The sequence below is a fragment of the Asterias amurensis genome, chromosome 2 (genome assembly GCF_032118995.1).
Source record: "Asterias amurensis chromosome 2, ASM3211899v1".
Classification (NCBI taxonomy): domain Eukaryota; kingdom Metazoa; phylum Echinodermata; class Asteroidea; order Forcipulatida; family Asteriidae; genus Asterias; species Asterias amurensis.
In genome coordinates, this window is record NC_092649.1 from 25816427 (window position 1) to 25833846 (window position 17420).

Here is a 17420-nt window from a genome sequence, read left to right on the forward strand (position 1 = left end):
TTTATGCAAATTTTTTGTGAATATAACATGGGGGATTAGCTCAAGTGGTAGAGCGCTCGCTTTGCATGTGAGAGGTACCGGGATCGATACCCGGATTCTCCAATCTATACGTCTTTTGGTTTTTAAAATTCAAAAAGGAAAGTTCCCATTTTATGCAAATTATTTGTGATTATAACATGGGGGATTAGCTTAAGTGGTAGAGCGCTCGCTTAGCATGTGAGAGGTACCGGGATAGATACCCGGATTCTCCAGTCTTTACCCTCTTTTTGTTTTAATAAATCAGAAAGTGCCCATTTTATGCAAATTATTTGTGATTATAATATGGGGGGTTAGCTCAAGTGGTAGAGCGCTCGCTTTGCATGTGAGAGGTACCGGGATCGATACCCGGATTCTCCAATCTTTACGTCTTTTTGTTTTAAAAATTAAAAAAAGAAAGTTACCATTTTATGCAAATTATTTGTTTTGATAACATGGGGGATTAGCTCAAGTGGTAGAGCGCTCGCTTAGCATGTGAGAGGTACCGGGATCGATACCCGGATTCTCCAATCTTTAACCTCTTTTTGTTGTCCAAACTGAAGAAGAAGAAAGTTCACATTTCATGCATTGTGACTATAGCTCAAGTGGTAGGGCGCTTTAACCTCTTTTTGTTGTCCAAACTGAAGAAGAATGTGCCAATGTTATGTTATTTAACCTTTTTTGTTTTCAACCCAAAAAATCTGCCCATTATTTTCATGAAAATTATTTTAATATATACACTGAGGATTAGTTCAACTTATCGTCCACTCTGTAGTTTGTAATCCTCAAGGTTTTAATTAATAGTTTATTGAACCCCAGTAGAAGTCCTTGGTGTGACCATGGAGCTACTTTAGTTCTGTGTCTGACATTGTGCTGTCTGCTATTGAAACCTTTGACAGCTGACCCCGAGAAATGAACGCGTGACGGGTTGGCCATGCAGGCAGGAGTCACTCACACACGTATTACATGTACACACACAAGCACAATGCAGATCTATTCGATCTACGCCCGTCCGTACACTGTGCACTGTACATGCACAGACTAGACAGCATCCAGCATCCGGGAATCTAGAAGCTGCATTCATTCGGAGTGGACAAAATGGCGGCATCGGGACACACTGCGCTAAATGATCGAGAATTACGAACAGAATTGAAGCGTTTAGGCTTCAATGCTGGACCGGTTACCGACACCACTCGGAAAGTTTATTTCAAGAAACTAAGCAAGCTCCAAGCTGAGGAGAAATTGAAGGTGAAATTGCCAACGCCGGCCGTTCCAGGGCGTAAATTACTCGGGTTCAGTTCCGACGAAAGTGATGGTGAATCAGCGGGCAACAGGAGGCGCTCCACGCCGGTCCCAAGCAAAGGTTTACGGCGACGAAGCTTGAAAGTCCGGGCTCAAACACCTCACAATGGGACGGCCGATGACCACGGAGATACACCTGCAAAGTCAACAAAGCTTCCCTCGGAAGGTTCACGGTTGAATTCCAGTTCCAAATCGAAGAGATATTCGACAGGTATGTTGCCAAGTGCAGGTCCTTCAATTGACCGAACTGTCCACGGGAATAAATCGAGAGCGCGCGCCAGCTTATTGGCTGGCCGGGATGCAGTGACTAAATCCAGGGTTGTGCCAACTCCAAGCAAAGGTGAATTTTCGGACTCTGATGTGGATGAAAAGGATAATAATGAAGAAGAAGATGAAGATAGTAATGATGAGTTAACCGAGCCTCAAATGACTGAGGCTTCGACAAATTCATCAAATTCAAAGTACGACGTAAGAAACAGAAATTCAAGAGGCAGGATGAATGAAACGTACACAAAAGACCATGTTAATTCAGAGGCAAGCGATTTATCATCGACCGGTAACAAGACTTCCGGACTCTGGTGGTCCTCAACGGCTAAACCTTCTCCTCGGCAAAGCCTCCCGAAATCATTAACCCCAAGAACTAGCACCCCGCGCAAATCCAATCGTTTGCGTCTGTCAGATGCCTACGATGACGAGGTGGACACAAGTCAACTAAACGATAACGCAGCCCGAAACAACAACAGTAATACTCTTGCCCCAGCATCAAGAAATAACCTCAACTCCTCCAGAAACCCAAACCTCAATCAAATCAAATCAAGTTCCAGCAGCAAAGTAAACAATGTGTCCCTTCCACGATCCACCAGTTCAAGCTTCCTGAACTCTAAATCCAACCACACACCAAGAAGTCGCCCCTATGCCTATCAGCAGCCGGACAGATCAAAGTCGTCAACGAGCAACCCTCGCAACTCTGACCTACCTGAAAGAGAGGAGAACCTCTACGAAGAGTTTGCCACGGAGGACCACTCAGCCTCCAGCCTTGGCTCCAGGATTGGTCACCATGTCCCAATGATCTTGCTGTCGTGTGCCTTTCTTTTCTTTGTAGTTTTGGGGATGGTTTACATGAATGTTGGCACCGAAAATCTAGAGGGTGAGTATAGCTTGTCATGTGCGTACCCATGTCATTGCTTAGCTTACGAAGGAATTCTGCGCTTATTGCCCATATTGTAGAACTACAGTTTGTGTTTTATAGGGCACTGGAAAGCACAAAATTACGCAGTAAGCAAAGCCATGAAACTGGAACCTCGTTTAAAAAAAGTACTTGTTGTACACAAATGTGACCATATAGGTAAAACTTTTGTATGTAGGATCATGGTAGGATTAACCATGGAGCTCCATGGATTATAAACTACCAACAATCCCCTACGTGAACATTGGTACATGTGTACACATGTGTACCTAATGTACTGTACATGTTGGGTTTGTGGGTAAACGATTTCGTATTTCTACACATGATGTAGGAAAAAACATATAATTGCTGCACTCTGTGGCGGAATCCATTGTGTTTTGATACCCGAGTAGTGGGCAAATGGCACTCGAGGGTGTACGAACAAGGTAATGTACTGTGTGAACTGGTTAACAACACTTGTGTTACCCTCCACGTTGTGCGTTATGCGTAGTGCGTCGTGCATCCTCAGCCATGGAACATGCGTCGGAAAAGTTTCCGTATGGCGTCACCACTTTTTCATTCGAAATAAAATAATATAGTATCTAATTTACCTGATTGATATATCCCTTTTTGTAAAAATGAGTGAAAAGGTGGTGGCGCCATACGGAAAGTTATTCCATGCGTCTTTATATGAGTGTACATCACATGATTTGTTCTTGACCAATAAATCCTTGGAACAATGTTGCATACATGTACATAGGTATACTCCTAATATTACATTGTGTTTTGTACATGATCGGGCAGATGGACAGTCGAGCATGTTTTGTGTGCTCTTTAATTAGAGTCGTCATGCTGTACATTGGTCCCACTGTCACATTGTTGATGTATTATGACAGTCATCATCAGGTGCAGAGATATTAATTAGCTGGATTATAAATAGAATGCACAGGTGGCATTGTTTGGTTGAGGATTGACATCTTGGCACATCACAAGTATTTTATTGTGACCTGCAATTACACCCAGGAATATTTTAAAGGGGGGAAAGTTTATGTATGACGCCACCACTTTTTACTGAAATAATATATTTTTTTATCTAATTTACCTAAATGAGATACATACTTTTGTATGTATCCCTTTTTGTAAAATTTAGTTAAAAAGTTGTGGCGCAGTACAGAAAGTTATCCTGAAGGGGTACAACTGGGCAAATGTTTGTTATTCCCAAGATTTAAAATTTATAATTTTTATACATAATTGTTGGAACTTGAATAATTGTCTCAACTCAGACTGGAAATTGAGAGTCCTAACCCCCCCCCCACCCCCCCCCAAAAAAAAATGAATCCCACAAACACCCAAAATATATACAATAAGTTCTCTCTGTATCAGTACAAGTACATTTTTCGTCTCATGAGGCGCGGTATTCACTAACAAACACTGTAACGGTCCTCATGAATGTTCCCAAAGGAGTCTACTAAAACCAAGTCTAATGTCCCCCATTGTTGGTTTCTTTTGTCCTACCATGCCCGATACTTCACAGAGGCATTGAAGGCATTTGCCTCCATGCTCCATTGAAATGCTATGACAGTAGAAATTTACAATTTCCTCATGTCATGGGGCCACACTGCATGGGGTTTCCTATGCCTTTACCAAGAAGTAAATGCCTTTGTGCTCTTTCATAAACAAATCATCATAAAACTGGGTTGAGGAACTTTAGCTTGGCCAGTTAAGTTTAAAAACAGTGGACACTGTTGGTAACTGTCAAAGACCAGTCTTCTAAATTGGTGTATCTTAACATGTATGCATAAAATAACGAACCTGTGAAAATTTGAGCTCAATTGGTTGTTGAAGTTGCGAGATATGAATGAAATACAAAAAACACCCTTGTCACACGAAGTTGTGTGCTTTCAGATGCTTGATTTCGAGACCTCAAATTCTAAACTTGAGGTCTTGAAATCAAATTCGTGGAAAATTACTTCTGTCTCGAAAACTACATACTGTACGTCACTTCAGAGGGAGCCGTTTCTCAAAATGTTTTATACTATCAACCTCTCCCCATTACTCGTTACCAAGTGAGGTTTTATGCTGATAATTATTTTGAGTAATTACCAATAGTCGTGTCCACTGCCTTTAAGACATGACCAGAAGCAGATACACTGTACGAACATCGTAGCGCCCCTTGACAAACTGCACTGAGAGATACATAGTGAGCCAGTTTTGTTGATGGCTATCATTCCCTGCATGACGGGACTATCCCATGCAGAACACTGACTCAGAAGTGTCGAGGAGTAACCCTCTCTCCTTGGGTCTGAAGACACCTCGGCAGGCTCGGGTGCTCGCTTCCTTCCTGTGTCACCAGCTGTTGTGCCGTCTCCCCACCGCCTTAGTACTAGTTACTGATGGTAGAAGGTTGTTATTATCAATTAATAAAAAGCAACCCCCCCCCCTCGTTGAAGTGGACTACTTTCAGCTTAAAAAGGTGTTGATCGAGGAAAGTGAGGACAGGTATTATGGGCACTGTTGCTGTTCAATATTGGGTGTTTGAAAGTGTTGGATTGGATACTCATTTTGTGTTAAGGAGGTACAACTACAATCTACACACAAGTAGAATGTGTGATAAGTTAATTTCAAGTGGATGGCTTGTTGTGGTGGCTGAGAGATAAGGACACCAGACTCAAGCTCTGGTATTTCTGATCAGCAGAGTGTGGGCTTGAGTCCGGGTTGCGCATGTGTGTGTGGACACTGCATTTCTGTCAGTTTGTAGGCTGCATAAAGTTTGCCACAATCACATTAGCCCTTCCCATAAATGCTATGTGTAACATTCCTGCATGCGCACAGACACTGGTTGGCAGACCAGGCTGTGGCATACACACAATTAGGCGTACGCATCACGCCATCATTCGTTCCTTACAAAAAGCTGTGATGTTTCCTCATTTTGCCCAAAGGTAGTGTAAGGTGCTTAGCCTGATGAGCAATTTAATGTACATCATGGGAGGGGTCTACTGTTAACCAATATGTACCAGTCCACCCTCGCTTAGTTTAGTTTTACTGCACATTTTATGCACTTAGCATGAATAACTTTGATACCATGGAATTGTTTATGTTTAATCAAAAATCTCTCGTCAAATGTTGCATGTCCTTTCTCTCAAGATTGCGTGCTATGAAAGACCCAGAATATATTGCCTTGATGTGTTTTTTTAAAACCTGTTGCTTGTTGGCGTGTGATTCACTCCCTGGCTTTGGGTCAATTAGGGTTAATTATTCTTAGGATAAGCGTGCATTGATGGGATTCATTTTGGGGTTAATGGATGGGGCTGGCATTTCTCATAACACCGTTTGGCTGACTTGACGTTATCGGTTTAACTGATAACAAGATATATCCTTTACAATTGTAGACAAGGCCTATATGCTTCGTTTTTGAAAGGGCAAGGACACCAAGGCATTTTCTCCTTGATAGAGGGCACCCTATGAGGACTTAGTAAATTTCTAAAGGAGCATTTTAAGGGCACCAAGGCAATCGAATTGTTGGCAACGAGGCAATCGCCTTCGTTGCCTTCATGACGTATCCGGCCTGGTAGATGTTTTAGACCACCCCTGGCTCGTCACGAATGACCGAATTCAGTATTTATATTTGAAATTTTATTTCATGATGTTAGAAATACATACCAGGGCTTGAATTCGGATAAAAACAGAATTGTGAAAAGACATCGGGGCTTTAACATGTACGTACACTGTGTACATGGCTCAAGTTTTTATAGACTGGACCAAAGTCCTGAGGTCAGTGATTTAAGCCTCGGGCCAGTAACCTCATGACCAGACTTGTAAGTGCAAAGTCCGGCTGACTTTTGTTTTTTTAGTGAATAGTAATACCTTCCAGTGCGTAATTATTATCTTTTAATGTTGCAATGTTGACTTTGAGTCTGGTAAATATCTTCCAATCTGTTGAGACTGGATAGTAATTTTCTCTTTTCGTACATTTATGTTACACTTTGTAGAAAGTTTATTTTCATTAAATTAAGAATTTGGTCTTCCATTTAATATACATGTATGCAAGGGGTCTTTTGATACATTTTCAGTGTGTACCCGCATGTGTGCGAAGTGCCAATTAAACTATACCCATGTACACAAACCAAGTTGTACATAGTGTATGCTGGTTTGGGGCCATTTTATTCGCTTGTTTCCAGAGGCAGTCCTTTATCACTTGTTAATACATACATGTACATCCCCACGTGATCAAGTTTTTAAAACTGTCCAAGGTACATGTACATTTATAACTAAACGGTGTATGCACATGTGTGTACCGTACATGAACACGGTACATGTAGGCCTATTTATTGCAGTGTACATGGAACATGGAATATAACATTCCATATGCTGCTTTTGTGTTCATTCGTATGACGTGTCCCAGGACCTCATTTATTAGCGCATGATTGCACTCAATGTACAGGTGTGTACATAAAACACAGGTACATGTTTGAACATGCCCGACGTTAACATTACGAAAGCGAAGTGGGCCTGATTTATTGTACGGAATGTTTTTCAGACCTGGAATTTCGTCTGTGAGGGGACTAGGCCATTTTCATTTTGCAAAAAGGCACTTCCATTGGAGAATCTTAAAGTCTATGGGAAACTTTTGATGGGGCACCAAGGCCAAGACCAGAACAATGGTCTTGTTCACGATTCGGCCATCTTATGCATACAGGTCTAGTTCCCAGACTACATCATACAGGATACAGTGCTTGCAATGCTCGTTTTGGTAATTGGACTAACTTGTCTCCGTTTGTAGTACATCATAGACACTCGTCTTTGAAAAAATAAGTAACATTTTAAACTTCACAAGGGCGATAAAGGCAATTGCCTCTATGTCCCCCTGGTCCCCTAATTGTCCCCCTAATTGCCTTTATTGCCTTGGTGCCCTTGAAATGCTAGAAATTTACTATTTTCTCAAAGGTTGCTCTTCTCAGGGGGAAACTGCGTCGGTGACCTTGCCCTTCTAAAAACGAAGCCTTTACACATTGTACAAACATGACATTCAAATGGTTGTGAAACTGTCAGGTTTTGACATGATACAATGTATAAGGGCTGCACTAAGACCGTGCACGTACCTGTGTATCAGCCGTGAACGAGGCAAATAATGTATACACCATCATTAAAATTAGTATACAATGCACTGTACATTTTTATACACATACACGTAGTAGTTTTTGTACTGAATGTAAATGTTTTTACACATGGAAGCACATACACAATGCAATCATCGCATTTATGAAGGTTAGCAAAATTCCCAACATTGAACATTCCTCATGTAACAATGGGTATAAAAGTGCAGTTTGATAATGATCGTAATGTTCGCTTGCAATGTTTACAGATCAAATGCATTTTATAATGGTCTCAGAATGTACACATAGAGTACCTTTTTTAGAGGATACTTTTTTGCCACAAGCAGTACGTGTCCAGAATAAGAATGGCTTTTTAAAACCAGCAAATATGGCGCATCATGACCGAGCGGTTAAGCGCAACAGACTCGAGCTCCTGCACTTCTGATCAGAAGAGTGTGGGTTTGAGCCCTTGTCTTGCCACTCGTGTGTCTTTGAGCCGGACACTTTGCCATTTAGCTTGGACTTAAAGCTGCTGGTCCTGTGTGTTGTGTATTGATTGTAGAAGAACCCATAACGCAAACAGAAAGATCTGGCCGTGGCTTCTAAATGCTCCGAAGCACCATTAAAACCCTGTGCTATTAATCTCATAATTAAACAACTTTAATTACTAAATGTAGATCTTCATAAAAACTAGTGACTGTTATTAAGTGTTGGTGATTTGTCATTTCATAAAAGTGTGGAATCAAATTTTACCATTAGACCATTACAAGACCATTCAACCTTGGTTTGGTTCTTGTGTGAGGAACAAAAAGATGGGAAAATCATGATTTGGATCATGGATGGAACTCGGTCTAGCACATGTTGGTTTAGTATTTTTAGGACAGTAGTTAAACTAATAGCACTAGCCTAGCTACATTGTCTAGGATAAATCTGCTACGGGTTTACGGCTAGTAGAAGACGCCTTTTCAACTTGTCAAGTTGGCTGCTAAAAACTGTGCAATAAATACTCAAATGCGAAATGTGTTTATAATTTTTAGTGAGTGGTGTTTACTTCATTTAAATTGGTTTGATCACTTCCACAATGAATACATCAAAGCTATTGTTTTTTAAAAAACTGGTCTACTTAAAACTTTCTTGGCGCAAGAAAAAACGCATTGTCTAGTAGCTGGGTTTGGCTACTACACTGTACATATTTGTTAAAGTTTTAAAATTGTAAGGCACGGTGGAGTATTTTGTAAACCCTCTCCCCTTCCCTCAATCATCCCCCAAACCCTCCACCCCTCCTTTCGCAAAATTCAGTCACGAACCAAACTGGATCAAAAATGTGACGGAGCGTTATGTTGGCGCCAAACACAAGAGAGTACGACACAGCACATACATGTACAGGCAGTACATGTGTTAATGATTTATATTGGCCAACTGTACCTTTCGGTTGTAGTGACTAGCCCAGGAGTAGTAGGTCTGCATGCCAGGATAAGACAGTCTACGGGCTTTCCTGAGCTTTTGGTTGACCCAACCAACATCCTTGGCTGACAAGCCGTGTACATGTGTATTGCTAAGACTTGTTGTCAGTGTAGTACCATAGTAGGGAGGTTTAAAGGGAATGCATTGTGCAACACTGGTGAGCCATTGAGAAAACAAAATTCACAGTGTATCTCCCCCCCAAAAAAAATAAATAAATAAAAAACCTGTGGGGGTGGGGTGGTAAAAAAGAGATTTGTTTTCGTCCATAATGCAGAAATTCAAAGTAAAAAAAAATTCAAAATGCAATTGAGCTCAAAGCCGCTGCAGGCCTGATACTTTACAAAGGTGATTGCCTCCATGACCGCTGGTCATTGCCTTGGGTATCCTTTACCAAGGAAATAATGCCTTGGTGCCCTTGCCGTTTCAAAAACGAAGCATACTGTACAGGCCTGCTGCTGTAATGCTTGCCTGTTAGTAAGTTTTTAATGCCATTTGTTTCCAGAGTCTTTACCAAACATATACTATACAGTGAAGTAGACCCTTTTACATCTTGGTCTGCTTACCCAAATGTGAATTAAAATAGCTGCTCGACCAATCTAAGTGGACCGGCTGTATACATGCTGACAGACTGGAAATGACAAGCTAACCCAGTCCAAACTACAGGTTACCCCGAACATCCGATAATTCTACTCCGCGGTAGTAGAATAAAGAAATACAGTTCTCTAAAGAACAAACTCTACCTGGCAAGAACATGTAGATACACACATGGTTTTACCGCAAACCAAATATATTAACCCAGTCCTGTTGGCTGGTTTTTTCAAAAGGTTTTGGGCAAGCCCTGATCTGCTGAAAAATCATACTGGTTGGATTTTTAACAGGTGTGCTACATGTTTCCTTCCTATGGAGGGTGGCAGTGTCACATTGATGATAATTCAATTGCAACCCTAAAAACCGCAATGTCCTGACCCTCCTCTGGGGATTCCTCTTATTAATTACCCTGGGGTAACTCTGTGGTTTTGTGCTTGAGATCAACACACTACTGTTCCGTCCCAACTTGACAATCGTCGTTCAGACTGGTCCCAATTTGAGTGTTACAGTTGGGGCGTCCCAACTTGAGCACTCAATTTGGGACCAGTCTCAACTATAGTTCATGCGATTGGGGTGGAACATAACCAATCTCGCTGTTGCCTGTAGACCCCAAGCTGATCTTAGCTCATTTTGGGGGCCCTCCTCAATGGTCCCCATGACCACACCCACCAGAGCGTTGGCAGACGTCCATTTTTTAGGCATGTACATGTAGTCTGAGAACTAAAAAGTCATGTGTAGCAACAAAAACTCTAACTACTTTCATTATTAAAGCCTGGATATAATTCAAACGTTGGTTTCATGTTGGTTTTAAGACGGTTGATCAGTGTAGGAAAATTTCACTTCAGGTTAAAGACACTGGACACTTGGTAATTGTCAAAGTCCAGTCTTCTCACTTAGTGTATCTTATATTATTATTATGCATAAAATAACAAACCTGTGAACATTTGAGCTCAATTGGTCTTCGAAGTTGCGAGATAATAATGAAAGAAAAAACACCCTTGTCACACGAAGTTGTGTGCTTTCTGATGCTTGATTTCGAGACCTCAAATTCTAAACCTGAGGTCTCAAAATCAAATTTGTGGAAAATTACTTCTTTCTCGAAAACTACATTACTTCAGAGGAAGCTGTTTCTCACAATGTTTTATACTATCAACCTCTTCCCATTACTCGTTACCAAGTACAGTTTTATGCCAATAAATATAGTGAGTAACTACCAATAGTGTCCTCTGCCTTTAAATGTTGCCAAATCCAGTGTTTAAAAGTTTCAAAAAGAAAACTGCGGGGAATCAAACAAAAGCGATGTACACATGTACACCGCAAGCAAGGGTTGCTTTTCTTTTCTTCGTTTTTTTCTTTGGTTCATGAAAAATTTGTTTTGGTGCTCTTGTCATGCTTGTACTGTAGACACAAACATATGTAACTGATCCTCGTTTATACAGCCCTGTTTGCTTTGGTTTTTAAAGGATAAGGGCATCAAGGCATTTTCACAATGTACATGTACAGGTTAAAAGGGCACCCTCTATGGCAGAGGATACTTTCTACCAGGGCATTTCAAGGGCAAAGGGGCATTATTATGTAAGGAAATCGCCTTCGTTGCCTCCATGAAGTATCTGGCTCGATTGTGTAATTAAGTAGACCTTAACAAGTACTTGTACATGTATGATTGATAGGTCCAGGTTTCAAACCTCTCTTCGGGGTTTTGTGACTTTGCTTTACAAACATCTACGTAATGCACACTGCCACCCTACAATGTATTTCTTTGGGCATGTAGGGCCTACTTTGTGCATGAGGAAGGAAGACACATTTGAGTCCTAATAGCATGGTATGATGATCCTGTTATCGTAGACATGTTTTAACGCACTTTGGTACCAAGATGTACTTGACACTATCCTCAAAGGAGCCTGACCACATAAAAACTAAAGACCCTAAATCTTATGACTTCATTTGTCATGCCCTAGCCAGTTGCATGTTGGTGCAATTACACGTTGGTGCGCCTAATGGAATGATGCAAAGTTAGTCCTGAGGACATGTAGACAAACATCAATTTGGCTAGTTTAATACATTTGCACTGTCCATTTTCTTTGAAATGCTCTGTAAATTACCCATGAACAACACTGCTTTAGAAACACAATGTGTACATGTTGGTTTGTTTCCAGGTTTTCCAGGTTTTTTGACATAAAATGGACTCTAATAGCAAGTTTATAATACTGTGTACACCGATGTGTGTAAAAGCAATGTGTACTCAGTACTTTTCTGATTCCTGTGAAAAAAACCACTGTAAGCATCATCAGTTTTGCAAGCTACATGTACTGCTAGATGTCAAGGCAGTGGTCGTATCAGTGTTCACTATGATAAGCTTGATCTACGTGTAACTTAGAATTAAAGTATTCTGATTTCCTTGTTTGTGTTTAAATTAACATTTCCCTTTTAAATGAATTTCATTTCATCTTACATGTAAGAAGATTTTCTTATGGAATAAAAAAAGGTACATTGTATCCCCCTCCCCCCAAACAAAGTTGATTCTTGATTACATCAATTTCTTTTCTATTTCAGATTCAAGACACTTCTACATCGCTGGGGTAAGAACTGTTGTCAGGCAGCTACAATTTGCTTAGGAAGTCCTATACCTCAACGCATGATGACGTATGTAGAAATCTAGCATGTTGCTGCTAATTTGGACAAGTGCTTTATTCTGTGACTGAAGAAACCATCCCATTGACTGATCCTTCAATGCCATTCGATAAGACAGACTTATAAATGTACAGTACATTTATAATGAACAGTCTACTCCCGTTAATACGAGGTCCGCCGGACTGGCCCGTTTTCCTCGTATTATTCGAACCTCATCTTAAACGCGGTGATACATACATGTACTGTATGTGATTATAGTGCATACACTACACGCGTGTCTATGCTAAAACGGGGCGATTTGCATCCAGTACACAAAAATATCAATGATAATGGCATTTTTGTTGACTATGATCATAGAAATTTAATATTTTGTATAACTCAAGTTAAAAATCACAGCAAAAATAAGTCAAACTTGTTGTTCATGTGACCAAGATGTGACGGATTTGATACTGCGTAGCGCCTTTGCTGATAGTTGTTTTCGCTGGTTACCGTCATCGTGTAGGCATTGTAGATCAAGCATTTAAGTTATAAATAAGCAAAATGTTCGGTTTTTGGATCGGACAGAACTGTGTAGCTGGTCCGATCCGATAAATAGTTTGGCAACAAGAATGTTGTTTCCGAACCTTGACTGAACGGTACTTACATAGCTTTTACGTAACAATTATTTTCAGACCCCATTACAAAAGTATGAAAAAATAATCCATGTTGTTGTCATGGGGCCGCAAAAATAACCTTTGTCTCGTATCTCCCGAGCTCATATTAACGAGAGTTGACTGTACTTTATGTCTTGCAAAATATTGATTACTTTTGAAATGAAAGCTCAAAGCTCAAACCATTACCGATTCTCTGGAGAAATGCTTCCATCTAACATACAAGTACACATGTGTATTATGTACTGTCAAAGTCAAGGATACAACATGGATGAATCATTCAGTTGAATTTGACCTTTGACCGGAGAAGTGCCACACCCTGAAACCCAGCAGCATCCAGTCAGGCCCCTCCCCTATTATCTTAAATTCATTCATCCTCGGGCAGAAATGTCAAACGGGGAAAACAGGGATTGGATTAAGGTATTATCCAGAATACTGTAAGCCTCTAATTGTGTATTTTTTATCATGGTTAATGATAAGAGGATGACTGCTCCCCAAATAAGCCATTTGCGAGTTTGATTGAATAACATCTGGTACAGAGACTTGCCAATTCGCAAGTTAACGCTTAAATTTGAATTTCCAAGACTAAAGAGACAGTTGTTGCGCCATATGACTCAAGCATTTGTATGAGCAACCTCTAGAAGAGCAAACCATGGTACCATTGTGCCAACACATTTATTCAGAATTGTGTATATGAGTTTGCCATCTCTTACCATACTATTGCACAAATGTTTTTCCAGAACCATGGGAATGTGTGTAGGACCTGCCTCTATAGACGATGTGACCTATGTTTACATTCAAACCACCCTCTGCTGAAAAGAACACTGTATACGTCATGTTTCGCCGGGCAAAAAGACACGCAGTCATGGTAACATTGCATACACTTTCTAGCTGGCTGCCAAAACACAAAGGTTTTGCCCGGCGGTATGCGCACGAATCATGTTATGGTTTCCGTGTGGCCTCAGAGGTCACATCGTCTATAGTCTGAGGAATTCAAATAAAATATACGTGATGTAGTGTTACATGTGCTATGTAAGTTTTGACTAAGCAAGTCACTATCCCAGCAATCTAACTCTGTGGCTTAAAATCAAAACAGGGAGTCCCAAACACAAAGACAACTGTAGTTTTCTAATGCGTTGTGTACAATACACATCTAAAAATTGATCTTGAACTCAAGTACTGTACTCATGGACCAAAGGAATGATTGATATGTTTGGGTACAAGTGTACATGTTCGTGACTTCGTGCACCATACATGTACCAGAAGATTGTTGTTTACGATGTTGAACTTGCATAACTATGCAAACTGTACATAAAGTGACAATCTTCTATATGAAGGAGTATGATCCGCATTGTATTGTTGATCTTATGTCATGACATCAGGCCTGGAATACACCGATCCAGTAGGCTCCGCCCACGACGCACGTGTGAGCAAGAACACGTGGGGCTTTCCAATGCCTTTCTGCACAACTCTGCCGCGCGCGCCAAGATATGCGCACGCATGTCGGACCTTATTTGTCGGACCTTCGTTGCATTGTGATTGGTCAATATGCAATGGGGCGGAGCTTAATGGATTGGTCTATTACACGCAGGCCATTGCCTCTGGTCTTGGCCTTGGTGCCCCATCAAAACTTTCCCATTGACTTTAAGATTTGTCAATGGATGTGCCCTTTGCAAACGGAAAATGGCCTTGCGCTTTAAAAAATGAAATTCCATGTCTGGTACATTGTACCTTTGCGCTTGTAACAAAATCTACTTCCTACGTAGTTCCATGATTTCTAAACAGTTACAGATGTTCACAAAATCATTCCTTTGTCATTTTAAAGCTGTCAGTTACTGATCGATGTATGAAATTAGAGAAGGGGGTGGTAAGCGGTCACGCACATGAAATGGAGAAGAAAAAAACTCAGAGGTCGAACTTTACCCGTTACCAGCTCAAGAAACGATCACGCAACAACAAATTGTGCTGTGATGAATGAAGACTGTTGATTTGTAATTGATTTCCTCATTAGTAAACATGTTTTCATGATCTCACTGAGTACATTCATTCATTCATTCATTCATTCATTGTGGACTCCAGCTGGTGACTTGTTCATGCATCCGCCACAATATGAGCTCAGTTTGAAGAAAATGATTTGTGACTGGTCTTTCCTTAGAAAAAAATAATTGCTTTTAAATGTAGTAATACAGTGTATCCAATTTGGTCTTTTTGTGAACTTGGTGGCATTTTTAGTTAACATGTTTGTTGTTGTTGTAAGGACAACAAAGTTCTTAAAGACAGTGGACACTATTGGTAATTGTCAAAGACCAGCCTTCTCACTTGGTGTATCTCAACATATGCATAAAATAACTTACCTGTGAAAATTTGACCTCAATCGGTCATCGAAGTTGCGAGATAATAATGCAAGAAAAAACACCCTTGTCACACAAAGTTGTGTGCGTTTAGATGGTTGATTTCGAGACCTCAAGTTCTAAATCTGAGGTCTCGAAATCAAATTCGTGGAAAATTACTTCTTTCTCGAAAACTATGGCACTTCAGAGGGAGCCGTTTCTCACAATGTTTTATACCATCAACCTCTCCACATTACTCGTTACCAAGAAAAGTTTTATGCTAATAATTATTTTGAGTAATTATACCAATAGTGTCCACTGCCTTTAAACCAGTTACCACTGAAAATAGCTTTTTTGTAGTTTTTTTTTATCTCTACTTTTTTATCTGGGGTCCAGAAAACTTATTGTTGATGGACCTGCACTGTGAGGATGTGCATTTAACATTGGTACGAAATATTTACAGATTTGCACACAACTTTATAAAGATAGTAATAATAGGGAACTCCCTTGAAATATTTTTGCTTGAAATGCAATGGCTTTTGTGAGTCAAAACTCATTGTGAAATTTTTAAAAGATTCGTTTCCACTTTTTTCTTGCGACTCCAATCACTGATTGAGCTCCAACTTTTACGGGTTTGTTATTTTATATGCGATGTTGAGTCACATCAATTGTGGATAGTGGTTACTGGTCTTTGACATTTACCAATGTTACGCATGTTTGCTTAAGTGGAAAATAAGTGCAATGACGTTTGTTTGTTTGTCTGTTTGTTTAAAGTCAGTGTTCTCCCCCTTTTCTTTTACAGAACACAGACGAAATGGACCATATTGAGGCCATGAAGATTGTGCAGGCTTTGTATGTGAAGTTATCTGATCTTGCAGGTGAGTTGATTCCCCCTTCCTCCCTCATACTCCTCATTCACCTCTCCCATTTCAAGGGGGAGCAGTCTGTCTTGGTTGTATTCTTTCCCTATCTCAGTGGACTGTAGTTCAAATCCCACCTTGGACAGAGCCTCCAGCCTCCCCACCATGGGCAGTGTGCCGTATCAATACCTCTTGTCACTAACCCATGGTTGGGATGCGCAAGAAAAAAATCCTGATTGGCTAATTAAAGTGACTACTTTGCGTGCACACATGTTAAAAAAATCCTTTTGAGCACTTGTATGGCGCTTGTAGTAAGTATAGGAAGCTTAGTACTACATGCGTGTCAAAATGCAAGTCGTTTGACACTATCCCATTTCAAATATATCTTGTTTGTACAGTATGCACATCCTAAACTGCATACAGTTACATGTAGACATAGAATCACAAGATCAAATAAGAGGGGACCAGTTGCTCTTTGGCTCTTTGGCTCTTTGGCTTGATGCCTCTTTTAGCGATGAGTGGATAGGCCAAATAAAAAATGTGCCAGAGTACAATATGGCTGTAAGCAAGGTGTGGTGTATTATTTTTGCATGTCAAGGGAAGTAAAATAAATGAACTAACCTTTGCTGTGTTTTTTGTGTGTGATGTAAATACAGGAAAGTACGAGTGTAAAGCACCTGATGTCACAAGCAACAATATGACATTTGATGAAGCAAAGTTGTTTCTCAAGTTTGAATTTGTAAGTATTCACTGAAGTATCATCGTGAAAACAAACTGACTGTTCTGTATGAATAAAGTAGTCAGCTTTATTTTTGTCTTAAAATGTTATAAAAATAGTAAGCAGACCTTGGAACAACAGTTAAACAAATAGTGCAACTTTAACCATGGTTTTTTTATTCTATGGATGGGATAGGTCATTTTGTGGATTGAACAACAAATTGTTTTGAGCACGGTTCTTCAATATTAATAAAATATTTCTTTTTCAGCAGAGTGAGATTAAGAAACAGAAATTCTGGATGAACCGCCACCTTGAGGGTGCTCTTCAAAAGATTGTTAACAACACCCAGTGGGGTCTCAGGTAAGCTCCTTAAGACTTGAGACTAGTTTCTAGGTCAAAGGTCAGAAATACGCAAAATGGTAGTTCTAAAATATAAATCACATTCTGCTGTTTCCAGCGTCACACTGTTAAAGATGAGTACACTATACGTCAGATATCAAAGGTAGAGGACATAAATTTAGGTCCCTTACCCAATCAACCCAATGTTACACCATACATCAGAAAGCAAAGGTAGGGGACTTAAATTTATGTCCCCTACCCAACC

At 40.3% G+C, this 17420-nt stretch overlaps 1 protein-coding gene and 3 non-coding genes across 5 annotated transcripts in view; all 4 read left to right on the forward strand.

The window, feature by feature from the left end:
- Positions 1-29: 29 nt before the first annotated feature.
- Positions 30-102, forward strand: Trnaa-ugc (transfer RNA alanine (anticodon UGC)). The gene has a single exon. It is a non-coding gene; the product is annotated as a tRNA-Ala (tRNA).
- A 221-nt stretch (positions 103-323) lies between these two features.
- Trnaa-ugc (transfer RNA alanine (anticodon UGC)) lies at positions 324-396 on the forward strand. Its single transcript has one exon. It is a non-coding gene; the product is annotated as a tRNA-Ala (tRNA).
- Positions 397-472: 76 nt separating this feature from the next.
- On the forward strand, positions 473-545 carry Trnaa-agc (transfer RNA alanine (anticodon AGC)). The gene has a single exon. It is a non-coding gene; the product is annotated as a tRNA-Ala (tRNA).
- A 393-nt stretch (positions 546-938) lies between these two features.
- Positions 939-17420, forward strand: part of LOC139954403 (inner nuclear membrane protein Man1-like) — a 42970-nt gene continuing 26488 nt past the window's right edge. The window contains exons 1-5 of one of the 2 annotated variants that reach the window (XM_071954190.1): positions 939-2464; positions 12181-12206; positions 16041-16116; positions 16755-16837; positions 17085-17176. In XM_071954190.1, coding sequence (XP_071810291.1) covers positions 1114-2464; positions 12181-12206; positions 16041-16116; positions 16755-16837; positions 17085-17176 — 1628 coding nt within the window. In that variant the 5' untranslated portion in view covers positions 939-1113. The remainder of the gene's footprint in view (positions 2465-12180; positions 12207-16040; positions 16117-16754; positions 16838-17084; positions 17177-17420) is intronic. The other variant, XM_071954191.1, reaches the window with a different exon arrangement.